The sequence below is a fragment of the Diadema antillarum genome, unplaced genomic scaffold (genome assembly GCF_040938485.1).
Source record: "Diadema antillarum isolate AM-2024a unplaced genomic scaffold, OU_Dant_1.0 seq00000962_RagTag, whole genome shotgun sequence".
Lineage (NCBI taxonomy): Eukaryota > Metazoa > Echinodermata > Echinoidea > Diadematoida > Diadematidae > Diadema > Diadema antillarum.
In genome coordinates this window covers 712,285-726,539 of record NW_027271809.1, presented here as the reverse complement: position 1 = coordinate 726,539, position 14,255 = coordinate 712,285, and the positions used below count along the sequence as shown (strand labels likewise).

General features: G+C 38.9%; 1 protein-coding gene across 1 annotated transcript in view; it reads right to left on the bottom strand.

The window, feature by feature from the left end:
* LOC139741917 (uncharacterized) overlaps window positions 1-12,825 on the bottom strand; it is a 33,839-nt gene extending 21,014 nt beyond the window's left edge. The window contains exons 1-3 of the mRNA XM_071652489.1: window positions 12,590-12,825; window positions 6,630-6,818; window positions 2,364-2,418 (exon numbers count right to left, since the gene is read on the bottom strand). Of these exons, the coding sequence (XP_071508590.1) occupies window positions 2,364-2,418; window positions 6,630-6,818; window positions 12,590-12,772 (427 nt within the window). The 5' untranslated portion in view covers window positions 12,773-12,825. The remainder of the gene's footprint in view (window positions 1-2,363; window positions 2,419-6,629; window positions 6,819-12,589) is intronic.
* Between the last annotated feature and the right edge of the window lie 1,430 nt (window positions 12,826-14,255).

Here is a 14,255-nt window from a genome sequence, read left to right as displayed (position 1 = left end):
TGAAAGAGTTTTTCTATTAAAAGTAGGTACATTTAAGCTTAGAATAAACGAAAGCATGCTTCACTCATCCTCTTTGACAGAGATACAATAAACTGTATGTGTATAATTAATTTTCTTTTATACAACTCATGATAATATGACGCAGTTTGACATTCTCCAAATATTAAATAATGAGCAGAATGGCACTAACAACGTAAGCAATTTTATCACATAGCTACTTTACGATTCAAGTTAAATGATTTGCAAGATCTAAATGGTAGAAAAGTTTTCATAACCTGTCAAATGTTGCTATTTGAAGATTCACTGGCCTGTTGCATTCCTTTTGTCAGTTTTATTCAAAACCATTGTTATGTTGAAAGCAAGAGATCATAAAAGCAGAGGGGTGAAGATATGGAGTATGAGTTATAATTGCATTAATCCTCACTGCGTGCTTGAGAGCCTATTATTGGCAGTATCAAATATGCCAGGCTTTGAAATATTTTATGATGACCCAACCTCATGGAAGCACCTTCTCCTGAATAGCCTGTGTTAAGACCACATGTACATGTATTGCATGTATGTCATTTTCTTTCTTCCTTTTTGTTTTCATAACAAAGCTTAACAGTTACATTCTTCATTACTGCCTTTTTCCTTAATTGGTATGAGAAGGACATACTCTTTTTTGTCCATGCATTGAATTTGTTGAGGCGTGAAAGCTGGGCTTACTCTGATTACAGGCAACTGAGAGGAGGTACATGTACACTGTGATATGTGTGAGCACTATTAAACGATAGAGAGACTCCAACCCTAAGCATCTCCTAGACAGGAGCTTCTCCCACATGGATCACCTTCCACACTGGAGATTATACAAAATACACAATGTAGTCATAAATGTGTGCATGAAATGCACGTCACAAGCACCGAGTAGCATGTGGCCGGGATCCAAATGTGTATCCACACGCTTGCAATGCCAGTGACTGTCCTTGAGGATAGTGCATGAATGATGAAGTTAATGTCATGTTCAGTCACTCTAAGTGGTTAGTGGTTTATCAGTGGGAAGCGTGCAATTACACTGTCACATCGCTGCTTGCTGCCTATCAAAGCCGTTTTGTTTAAATCTATACAGCTAAATCCTAAGCAAAGGAAAACACATTTTTAGTGAGAATATAAACTGCCTGAGCAGGAGAATAGGAGATTTCTTTAAAAATGGCCTTTTGACAGGAGAGCTGGAGTCGTGACAATATCCAATTACCACGGACAATATTAGTGCTATTCCAAGTCACCTATGATCCCTGTGCACCATTCTTCTGAACATTTTTTTCCCCCCTTAACAAGACACCATATATGGCAAATGGAAATTGAGGCTGATTTTTTTTTTCTGCAGTTGTACAATTAGACTTTGCCGCTGGCAAACCAAATGTATTTTTACACATTGATTTATCAGTGAAGTGTTTGGCAACCATCCAATTAATATCACAAAATATACAACATCTATGTGAATACATGCAGGGTACCAGGTGGCTGCAGATCAATATGATTTGAAGTCTGAACCACAACCACTGTATGGTGTACAATGTGCAGCCATAAAACTTCAGTTACTCTGGATGTACAATGTACATGTACATTCACTCTCAATAACCTGCACAAACTTGGTTCAGCTTCTTAGCTTCAGACTCAAGATGAATACATCTTTACCACAACTCTCCCAAAAGATAGCCATCAATTCATGAGACACTGGAGATTTACGTGTTTGTACAATGGTGTGCATCGAGGTTTCAAATAATGTATATAGTGTACTGAACTACACAGTAGGCTTACAATGAATAAATCATAAAACTTCCTTTATTATAACCAACCACTTCACCAATATATTTGAATCCTGTGCATGCCTTTATTAGAAATTTTATACACTGAAAACAATACCACTTGCCTGAGGCTTCCAGACAGTTTTTAAAATTGTTTTTTTTTTGTTGTAACAATTACATTATGTGTACATATTATGCAAGTACTACATGCAATCTGGGCTCCAAGTACTGCTATGTATTTGGGACGTACATGAGACCTGTACAGTTTGACACCATGTCAGACCAAAATATTTGAGAATTTGAGTTAACAGGTTAAACATGACTGTTCTCAAGGCACAGTATTTCAAAGCAAAAAAGAAAGAAAAAAGAAAGAAAGAAAGAAAGAAAACAAATGGGCACACAGCTACACCAAAGACTAAGCAGAGATGCCATACCAAACTTCCCATGAGACCAAGCAGTTGTACAGTTGTACTTTTCAGTGTTTCATTCAACTACGTTAGAAACACATAAACTTATTAGAATGCAATGATTAAACAAACACACACAAATTGATTAGAAAGGCATTCAAAAAGTACTTACCTTTCATTTCCATAAGTAGTTGTATTGAATGTGAAGCGTTACTCCTAAAGTTTTCCTGAAAGAAAGAAGAAGAAGAAAATATCATGGCAATGATACCTAAACTGGCAAAACTGCAATTAAATCATACGATTGCATGCTTCTCCTCCAAAGTTGTTCAACTTTTATGTCTACAGACTAATGACGAAAGTGTCAGCAACAGGCAAGTTTTTAACCAGCTAAGAATAATAATAATAATGATAATAATAATAATAATGATGATGATTATAATAATAATAATAATAATAATAATAATAATAATAATAATAATAATAATAATAATAATAACAATAATAATGATAATAATAATAATGATCGATGAGAAAAAAAACAAACTGTACAGTCCCTAACTCATACAGTATTTCCCAACAACCAAATCTATCACGTCGATGAGCAAATTTGGGCAATCCTTCGTTGCCTGATGTTTCTTCTTCACAACCAATGTGATCATCACGAGCATCACTATAGTGAATTGGTGTAAAAGCAGTGACAATGACTGAATTCAGTAAACGACTCCTTTCTGTCTTGTTTTAATTCAACAGCGGAGACACACACAAATATCCATCCAAGCTGTAATATTTACACATGTTCACATTTCTGCATACATTTGTGTACAAGCACTGTGGACCCTGCAATCGGAAGACACCATAATATGTTGCATCCTTTTCAGTGAAACCTTACAATCTATCGTACGTACATGTAGTTACATTACTGTACATGCTACTGCAATTGTACACAGCAGCATCAGACATTGGCAGAATGTCCAAAAAACTTGAAAGTTCTATACCACTGCACACTGCTGACATGGAAAAAAAGACAAGTGTATACAAAGAACAAAATATAACCAGTATATGGAATCAACATAAATCAACTGCAAGACGTTTCTTCAAATGTTTATGTACATTTTTCAATGCAAACTGTTTTTCCCCCTAGTTTAATTTGAATTATACAAGTGATATGACATTTCATTTGCTTGTTTGGGATGTCACAACTATTTGCACGAAATCTAACTTGACTGATTTTCATTCAATGTAAAAAAGGTGTAACCCACGATATTGCTCTGGAGATCTGTGTCATTTAGAAAAATCAAACGGACCCCCGCTCTGCTTTTTGTTTACCGCTACACAAAAATCAGATCCCCTTGTATTGCATTGTAGTGTATTGTTCGTACAGGATTATACATGTAGAGAGCAACCTACATGTATGGGATGCATAGAACGTATCAACTGGGATTGCTCCAGGAACTTTATCGAGTACAATAATGCATGAAGGACACAGAGAAACGTCCACTGCACTCAAAAGACCCTTTCAATTTGTTGGAGCAACAATTGAAACGACTCCCTTCTTTATCAGCAATGTCTGCACTGTAAAGCTCAACCCCCTCCCCCCCCCCAAAAAAAAAATACAAAGAAACAAACAAACCCAAACAAAACATTTCTTTGCTAGATAATCAACTGTATCTAATTGAAATGCTAGTGGCAGCAGCGTGGTATCATCCATCAAATGGCAGATGGTATGTTCTTATCATATTCAATTAAGCTGATGTACTCAATTGTCTGTTATTGAGCACTCTGTCTCTTGTATCATTGTATCTCATTATTTACCTCTGCCAAAGGAGGAGGTTGTGTTTTCATTACCATTGGTTTGTTTGTTTGTTTGTTTGACTGTGTGCAAAATACATGTGATGTAACTCAAAAAGTTGTGCAAGGATTTGGATAAAACTTGCAGGAAAGGATGAGAACGATATACAAGTCACAGATGATTTAATGTTGGTAGTGATCTGGGAATTCTTATGGATTTTATGAAGGATTTTCAATATTTTGGCAGGTAGGGTCAATGAACTTGGAGTTCAAGCTGCGTATTTTTGAGATTTCATACACGCACTACAGTGCATGCTCTAGTTTCTGGTCCACGGCAAGGCGCGCCGCGCAGCTGGCATCGATGATGTAACAAAAGGTTTCTATATTGGGAAATTGGGCGATTTTCAGCATGCATACGTATGGGTAGAAAGCACTGATCTCTATGGAAGAACAAGATCATCGGTGGAAAATAGCAGCTTGGCAGAGGTCTGTGCTCTCAGAGTGATCCTCTAGTTACAAATTGCTTGGAAAGGCAGTGATGTCTGTCAGATACTCCACAGATAAAATATTATCACTAATGTTTATCATTAAGATCCTCATAATCATTATCATTACTGAAAATGACTACAATGTATGATACCATGTAATATACACAGCTCTGCAAATCATTTCGTACAATACACTATCAGTGGGCAACACACACGCACTACAAATAATTACTCTACCATGCAGTTTGTCAGTGGGATTTTCAGACTGAAGTTTACTCTGAGCAAACGTGCCCTGTAATCAGGGGAAAACAGCTATCAAAAAAAAAAAAAAAAAATTCACACATGGATGATTTGCAGTAAGCCCATAGATGAAGCAGTATATATGAGGTTTGTTTAATGTAGCATGAGTCCACATACACCGAGCCAAGCATGTGACAACAGGAACAAACACTTCTCTATTGAGAGATCATATTTATCCCCAAAATACCACAATTTTTGTCTTCATTACACCAAATGCTATTTTGTATTTATTTATCTATTTGAAGAGTTTGTTCGCAAAAACCGATAAGTCCATTTTTAAAGATTTTGAAGTACGGTCTCTGTCATAAAGTACAAAATAATACCTTTTAAATGATATATTGGTCACTACATATAAAGGTACATTTTTGAAGTTATGGTCAAAAGAAGCAAAAAATTTCTTATTATTTTCTTCATTCTTGACCTTTAATCGCAAATACAGTAAACCTCGCATAAGTCGAAGCTCTCGGGACTGACAAAAATGCGTCGACTTAAGTGAACTTCGACTCTCGCGAGAGTCGATTTTTTTTCGACTCACAGTTATATACATGTATTATAGTACATTTGCATGCGTGTGTGTGTGTGTGTGTGCGTGCGTGTGTGTGTGTTTGCATTCAAATTTGCCTGTTCTTGAAGATAATGTTCTTATTTTGTTCTAAATTGAACATGGAATTTGTATAAATACTAGTAGTTAAACGTAGTTCTGAGAATGTCTGCGCTGATGTGGCAATGTGCATGACATTGTGCTACGGTATGTCTATGGTGCAACATAGGTAGCCATCTCTGTCAACCTACCCTGAGCCGAGACAAACACTCTCCCAGGCCCATCCCACCTCCATTGAACAAAACTACTTGAGTATACAGCCAGCCGGACACGCACAAACAAGCTCCGCCCACTTGGCCTGTCACTAAAATATTAAAGCAGCGATTGGTTGACCAAGGAGTTCTGGCTTGACATGGATAAAGTATGGATGTGCTGTGTGTATGGATAAAGTATGGATCGATGTGCTGTGTGTATACATGTATACATGTGTATGTATTCGACATGCGTGCGGAGCGGTTATACGGTGAGTGTGCATGCTTACCCGCAGCAGGTCAGGGACGGGGTTCTGCGACATGCCGATTTTTTTGAAGTTCTCCTCTAAATGTAATGAGAATGACAGAGAAATCTTCTTCGGCTCAAGTGATGTAAACTACGTGTATTTCGTACAAAAGGGGCTGAATGTTTTACTTCGACACAGCCGAAATTCGACTCTCGTACTTCGGCTTATCCAAATATTTCTTAGAGAAAATACATAGGGAAAAATCGGGACTTTTTATTTTGCTTCGAGTTAAGTGATTTTCGACTCACTCGACGTCGACTTATCCGAGGTTTACTGTATCTCCATTTGGCAAATATGGACTTATCGGTTTTTGCGAACAAACACTTCATTTATTTTTTCACTTCAAACCCTTGCCATGTCACCTTACATTTGCTGAGAAAACAGTATGACAATACTGTAAAAGTGTATATTTTCGTGTGACTAATTTTTCGCGCTTGGCTGGGTCGGAAGAGTTTCGCATGTTTTTAATTCCGCGGAATCAAGACATCACGCACAGGCACATATGGCAAGCAAAAATATTCGCGTGCTTTTATTTTTGCGCTAGTTTCTGGTTGAGCGAAATGCGCGAAAATTTGAACACCGCGAAAATTTCCACTTTTACAGTAACAGGAGAATTTCTAATACCTTGGAAGTTGGTTTCTAGAAATCAACTTTCAGGCACCGCGAGATCTAGAGTTTGTACAAAATCGCACACGGACCAAGAGTTGTTTTTGCGTCACTGCGAGACTGACTGCCCATTAAAATGTGTTGCCTTCTACCTACCAGTGATGACTGTGCTGCCTGCTTCTCCTTCATGAGGGACCCCACTTGGGTCATGAGCTCGTCTTTGCCGTGGTTGATCTGGTCCCGCTCCTGCGCGCATGACTCTTTCTCCGTCTTGAGTAGAGAGTTGACTTTGTTGGCATCGCCGATCTGACTCTGGAGCGCCTCACTGCGCTTCTCCAGGTGTACCTGCATTGGGTGTTTATCAGAAATATGCCATGACAGTCCCATAAATGAATATGACAAACAGAGTATTAAATGCGGAATTTGTAGAGGATTGACCAAGATGAATGACAGCTAGTTTCCTGCGTTACACTACCCATGACTTAAGTTAAGTACATGTACACTTGTAAACCACAAACCACAGTTCTCACTGAAGGAAGCAAGCCAAATTAATCACACCTCTTTCAATGTGACAACAAATCAAAGTAAAATACAGTTCACCAGTAATCCAAGCAAAAACATTCCCCAAAGGAGTAATACAGCTTCTTGTGGTTGAAATACAATTATGAATATTGTATTTGAGATTATCACAGTTCAAATTACACTGGCTTTTCCTTATACGTGTATGTTGCCCATAATTGTCATCATTAGAGAGAGCTGCATAGCAAAAGCCGTCTTGTCATGGAACTGTGACATTCTCTCCCAGGAGCTTCACATTTGTTTTCAAAGCCAACAGCAAACAACAATGACAACAACAACAAAAAGAAGCATACAAAACAACAACCAAAACACAAAAACAAAAGATTTTCACACATGTAAAAATCTTTGGTATTTGTTTGGTTGTTGCTGTTTTTCTCAAGTTTTCTTGTACATTTGGACATCTTCTGCCTTGGATGATCTGTTACAACACAACATTCCTGATCTATCATGAGCAGAATCATGCTACAGAGCTCTGTATGCACGTTTCTACTCTAACAATGACCTTTCCACGAGCCACGTCACAGTAACCTGATCATATACCAGTACTGTTTGTTGTTCGCACTTCTAGACCTAAATTGTAATGATACATTATCCATGTCATTAGTATGGTCAAAATTATTTGTCTGGCTTTCCTCAATTCTTTTGGTGCATTAGTTTAATTCATTTTGAAAGTTATATCCCCCCACTACAATTTGGTCAGGAAACTTAAGAGTCTATCAATAGTCGTTTTATCATTATTTACACACAATAGCATGTCCTTGACACATTGCTCAGCCATGTCATTTTGATTTCCGGCTGGCCAATGCAAAAGTGTTAGTGTTTGCGTGTTGAAGTGTGTGCTGGGCGGTGGCCCTTGCTAGCTGACACATACACGTACATGCAGCCGAAGTCTTGATGTAGAGTGTACCAAGACTCCGTCGCAGAGTTGAGATACATCCTAGTGATTGATCAGAAGTCCTCCAATCAATTGTAACTTTGTTATCAAATCTTAAATCCTATAGAATAACAATGAGGAGTCTTTTATTTTTTTGACGTTATTGCTCTCCTCTAGAGACAGACAGAAGGTTGTACTATACATATGTGACCCGCGACAACGGTTTCAGGCAAAAGTCGCAAGAGCAAATTCCCTCCTTGGCGGGGTACAAAGATTTTGACCATTATTTTTGTCGATTTAGGTTTTTTGCAGAAATCGAATCTTTGATATGTTTTCTACATCTACACTAAATTTCATTGCATAAGACTAAGTTTTTCCTATCAAAAATGGAATTTTAAGCACCCTATGTTGGATCGCACTTGTCAGTTTCGAGCTTCGTTCGAACGCCGCGCCAATATCCCCAGCGTTGCTACGGCGCAGGGTCTCGCACGCGATTGGCTGGTGCATCGCACACATTTATATAATTCGGCTTTCAGAGACACCAGTTGCAGCGTTTGGGGAATGCTTTGTCCACACGTGCACGATTACATGCGCCATTGTTCTTGGTACAGTGGTTTATATACGCTCGCTCTGTAGTGCGTGCTCTTCGTTTGGCTTTCTATCCAAACTATTCTACCGCAATGTTCGACAACGGAAGTGAAACCAAAATCATGTTGCATAACATAATCATGTGAAAAGAAAACTAAATATTCTCAAATTTGCCTACTTGTACATGTAGTAAAAATTATGACAGCAGACTGACTCAATGGAAGGTAGATGAGAGGAAAGGAGCGGTCACATGTGACAAATTATATTCAAATATTACACGTCAAGTTCGTACAAAACTAAGGAGTCGTGTTTGTTTGTTTATTTTAATATATTTAGCACCACCGAACAAAGCAACATATGCATGTCTCAAAGCAAAACAAACAGGAAGCGTGACCCTTGCCAGCACTAGCAATTTTCCGCCTTCAAAAGGGTCGCCAATGATAAAGACAAATCAACCACAGTGAAAACGCGATTAGTAAATGTGTTACATGCACACGGTCATGGCGTGTGGATGCCATTGCGTAATGCGTGCACCATACACATGTGCATGTACACCATACATGTAATTACCGTATTCGCCATCTTGAAAGACGTACTGGAAAACAAACCCGAGCGAAACGCATTGTTTTTCGGCTCCATACGCTGAGCTCCGAGGAAGGTGCCCGGGAAATTTGACTCTCTCAGTGAGCCAATCAGAAGGCGATGTGGTTGCTAGAGGCGGAGCTTAACATCAATTAGCACCATCGTACGGATGGGTGATTCTCCCCTCGCATTGCCGCTCGGACATTGTCTTTGAGAAAGAGGTGAATCTTCAAAGCCTGTTTTCTCGCAATTTTGTCAGGCTAACAACTTAAAAAGTGTATTTTATTTCTCTTCCTATGCCCACTTATGGTGTCGAAGAATACAAGTATTTTATATCAATGGAAAGCTTAGGAAATGGGCAATGTGATTCAGTGAAAAAATGAATTTTCAAAATTCCCGACTTTTGCCTGAAACCGTTGTCGCCGGTCACAAATGTACCTTGCTGTAGGGAAGCTCTTAACCACTGTCTCGATGGAGAATTGGGTGAGGTACATCACCCTTCTCGATTGTGTCTAATTCACAGCCCTAGATCGGCAAATTTAATTTTGTATAGCAAAATAAACATTTCAAGAGTGCATTGCACTCACCAGATTAATGAATTATGCAACATTTTGGTAGAATTTTCATGAAAAAAAAAGATGCAACTACTAGCCCGTCAGTACGGTTGTAACAGCTCTTCGACATATGATGCATCACGCGTAACCCCGGGGTACCGTAGTACCCTGGGGTGTACCACCTCACGTCCACTCGAGGACAGCCGCAGAGAAATGCATGCACTGTGTGTGCGTGTACAGTAATTCCCATGCCACTGCATGCGATACTGTAAAACAAAGAATTTTCGTGTGCACTTTAATTTCGCGAATTTTGCGAGCGCCAAGATTCGCGAAATTAAAATGCACGCGAAAGTCCATGTTTACATTATATGCATTGAACGCCAGTGGCACTTCGCGAAAATTTCATGCCACGAAAAAGGCTGTCGGCTCCAATTCGCGAAAAATTCATGCCGCGAATATATCATGTTTTACAGTACTCTACTATACAGCTGTACACTGTACATGCATGGTATACTAAGTACTGTTCTAGCAATATAACGTGTGCTTCAGTGCAGTGCAGTGCAGTGGCTAGCGCGCGCTAGCTCCAGCACCAAAATAATTTCTCACTTTTTGGCACCCAGGGTACAATCTTTAAAAAAAAGAAAAAATTCAACAAAATGGCTGATTTTTATTTGGTAACCCCGGCCGGGATACCATTTAGGTCATCATATGAATCCGTTAGCCGATCACATGCGAGGTACATGTACAAAGTGTAGATTTCTTCTTCTTCTGAACACAAATCTATGTTTTAATAAAACACATAGATTTCTATGTGTTAACTTAAATTATTAAAACACGTACCTTGCATGTGATTGGCTAACGGATTCAAAATGGCGACTTACAGCTAGCGAACGGCGATGTTGCGATATGAATACAAATAAATCCGTTCTGCGATCTAACCTAGTTACCGGTACTGTGATTTCTCGATTGCACAATGTGAGATCGAAAGTTACCCCAAATGCTGCATAATGTGTCATGTCATGTCAAACTTGTTTGAATGTAAAAAAGCTGTATGAAATTGGGTCTATCATATTCAAACGTTTGGTCTGTGCACGACAACTGGCAGAGCATCCCTACACAGGAGCCAGTATGATAGCCTTCGGTCTGTATAGGAGGGGATCCATGAAGCCAGACGCAGCTCTCCACGGAACATATCCCCGATGACCATGATGACCAGTTAAACTTACACTTACAGACCGCTCTTTCGGTCCAAATATAATTTAACTAGAGTAGAATATCCCGTTTGCGGCAGTTTAAGCATTGTTAAGGGTTTTTCCAACTTGTAAACAAATCAGGCAAATTATTTTCAACCATTTCATATACACTGTATCATAGACAAGATTTTTCATTAACACAATTGTTTTCATAAAAGAAATTTACCATTGACCAACGCAGTTTTCATGATTTACCAGGGCAAAACCCGGCACAATTTTCGCCGATAATGGCGATATGCGGCGTAGTATTTCTGCTTGCGGAACGATGTACAACCCCTATGCAATACGCGCGGGCTCCGCGATCTTTAGCTGAACGCCTTCACATGTCTCGCGAACATTGCGTAAGCACCAATTCTCATTGCGAAAGCACGTGAAAATAGCGAGCGCACATTATGCATTGGCCGCAAACAAGATCGCAATTCTGGCGGTGTTGTTGATGTCTTTCTCGTGTTTTTCTGAATTTTTTTTATGGTAACATCTACTTTCCGAACAAAAATGGCGGCCCACATCGGCTCGCGAAAGTTCTATTTTATGTCAGGATATGTTTTCAAAATCCATGAGCATCGGGAAAACGACAAAAAATCAAGTTTCTTGGACCATTATTTCTTAATTGTTATGTTAAGAAGTACCGAAAATTTTATTTTGGATGCGATATGTTGTCATTTAGGTGAGAAAATTTCACTTTTGTCAGAGATCGTGCCCATCTTATCGGTTGGTTTTTGTTGATTGCTAGTTGTGTGTTAGTATGTGTAGCATAGTGTGCATGTAACAGTGCAATGCTGTGTTTAGCGGTATGAATTTATTACCGTGTATGTTGTAGGGTTGGACCTACTACTCATCGACCGCCTAATGTTTATTTGCTTGATAAGAATATTTAACACTGAAATTCACGTAAAAAACTTGACCTACGTGATTGAGAAAATCCAGCCCTGTCAAATGCCGTTGTTCCCTTTTCGATTCGAAGTTTCAGTGCAAAAATATCGCCAACGAACTTGCGCGGCCTCGTTTCTGCTCCCCGTGGTAAATCGCGTTATTAGGATCGACCGCTGTTTTTGCATTGACAATGCACGCAAACCGAGTTGTATTGAACACCGTGTTGTACGAAGCTTTTTAGAAGCCTTTTAGAAACTTCCATAGACATCATTACATTGTGCTGTCATTACGATTCGATGAAAATATTCATTCGAAATTTTGTCCTTGATTAAAACCATTAATGAACAGTGAATTATCGCGTTTTCCCACACCATCCTCATCTACATTCAAAGCCAATCCATTTTTAAGTGCTTTGCGCGCAGAGAAGTGCGTACTAAGTGTTCAGTGCGCGAATTTATACGCGGTCAGTTTAAAAGAAGGTGGTCGATATGTACAAGGGCTACCATACATTGTACCTGCCGCGAACGGCTGCACGGCCGCTTACTGCCGCAGTTACTCTAAGACTGTCTATAGGATTCTACATCGTACAGTAAATTGATACTCAGTAGGGTATCTAGTCTAGTCAAATGGGAAAGTAAAGGTTTACATTTAAGGCTGTATTAAATGCGTTAACGTTATAGAGTGCCTGCCGTTCGTTACAACTCATAGATAGTCATGAAATGAACTGGCATTAAAAATGTTGCATTGTTGGTTAGAACTACGTTAACTTTAACTTGTTTAAGTTTGATCTAGACTGAAAGTCTAGTCATTCACCTTTTTCATTGCCAACTCTTCCAGCGTGACTGTCATCTCTTGTACTTGTCTTTGCAGAAGACGACTTCTGGACGAAACATTCCAGTAATTGAAGGCTAAAATGCATATAACGACGAGCAGTCCCAGGGTCAGAAGTTGTGGAGTACGCCCTGGCCTCCCTCTCGCAACACCGTTGGACACCATTTTCGGTCGGAAAGGAAATTATTTCCAGACTTACGTAAGGGTTCTAGATCTATTTGTTAACAACCACAACCTTCTCAGGAGATTTCTCTGTAGTTTCCTTTTGTGGTACGACAGGAAATAGCGCGGTGAAGAAGTTTCTTGTCTTGCCTTCGCCCCAGCTCGCCCGTATATACTGGCCCAGGGTTCGGTTTGCGCACTTGTTATGCAGTGACTCCACAGAAAGAGTTAAGTGAGTGACTCTCTCAGTAGGATCGGGTGTGGGTGGCTGTTTGTACGGTACACGTACAAGGTACTAGTACGTACAAGCTAATACGTGGAGCTACGTGGATTCCTTTCGCATGCAAATGTATGGTACCTCTAAAACAGTAATAATAATATTAAAAGAATATTTGTACATGGGATCGGTTTCAGCCGTATGACCGTATTGTATCTCGCCTAAAGCTGTACCATAGTACACGTACATACAACTCTATGGGTTCTACGGTATAAAAGAGATGGTTCATTGAATTCTACAATGTATTATAAATTACTTGATCTCTTTTTTTTCTTCTCACACCATAAACTGTCACTTTCAAAGAAGGTAGGTCTTGATAACTTTGTTGACTTGTCTTGTTGAGGGTAGAACTAAAACCAATAAACAATAATACAGTTAACAACAAAATTATTCATTTACCCCTGAGAAATTATTAGTTCTGAGTTAATTTCTTACAAGTGAAGGATGGAGTGATGGTGATTGGGTGTTAATTAACTTTTTACTCTTATTTGTCCTCGGTAAATTGACATTAATTCTAGTTTCACCTCATTTGCAAAACAATAGAAATGTTGAGATATAACACTCGGTCACCATCACTCCATCCTTTACTTGTAAGAAATGTGCTCAAAACTAAAAATGTCCCAGGGTATGAATAATTTTGTTGTTAACTGTATATGTATCCAATCATATTTGAATGTTATTTCTTTTTTTTTGTGGGCTATTTCTCTTTTATTTAAGAATGAGATAAATACTTTTGACATATTTGATAAGAAACATGGTTTTAAGTGAAAATGTATTGTGTGCACAGTATGCACCCATATGTTTTGAAACCTTCAGGCAACAAATATGTTTTGTTTTTTCCTGAACTTCTTTGTCCCCGATGGTGGTTATTTGAAAATGGTACATGATTTGATAGTCTTTTTAAGGTACATGAGTCCAACCCATAGCAAAAGTAATACTAGAATAAGATTAATTCACACAGGTCTACAGAACTAATGCATTTTTTTTTTTCATTAAACATGTCATTTCTGATTGATGTATAGGTACAATCAATGTACCGGTACTTGAATTCTGCATGATATCCTCAAACTAAATACATTGTACTTATCAGACCATGGCAGAGACTCCATCCCAAAGCACCTTCTGATCTGGAGATTCTCCCGCCCGAAACCCCTGGCAAACGGGAGACTCCAAGTTGATGTGTGCGAAGCGCGAAGTTCCTAGGGTTCT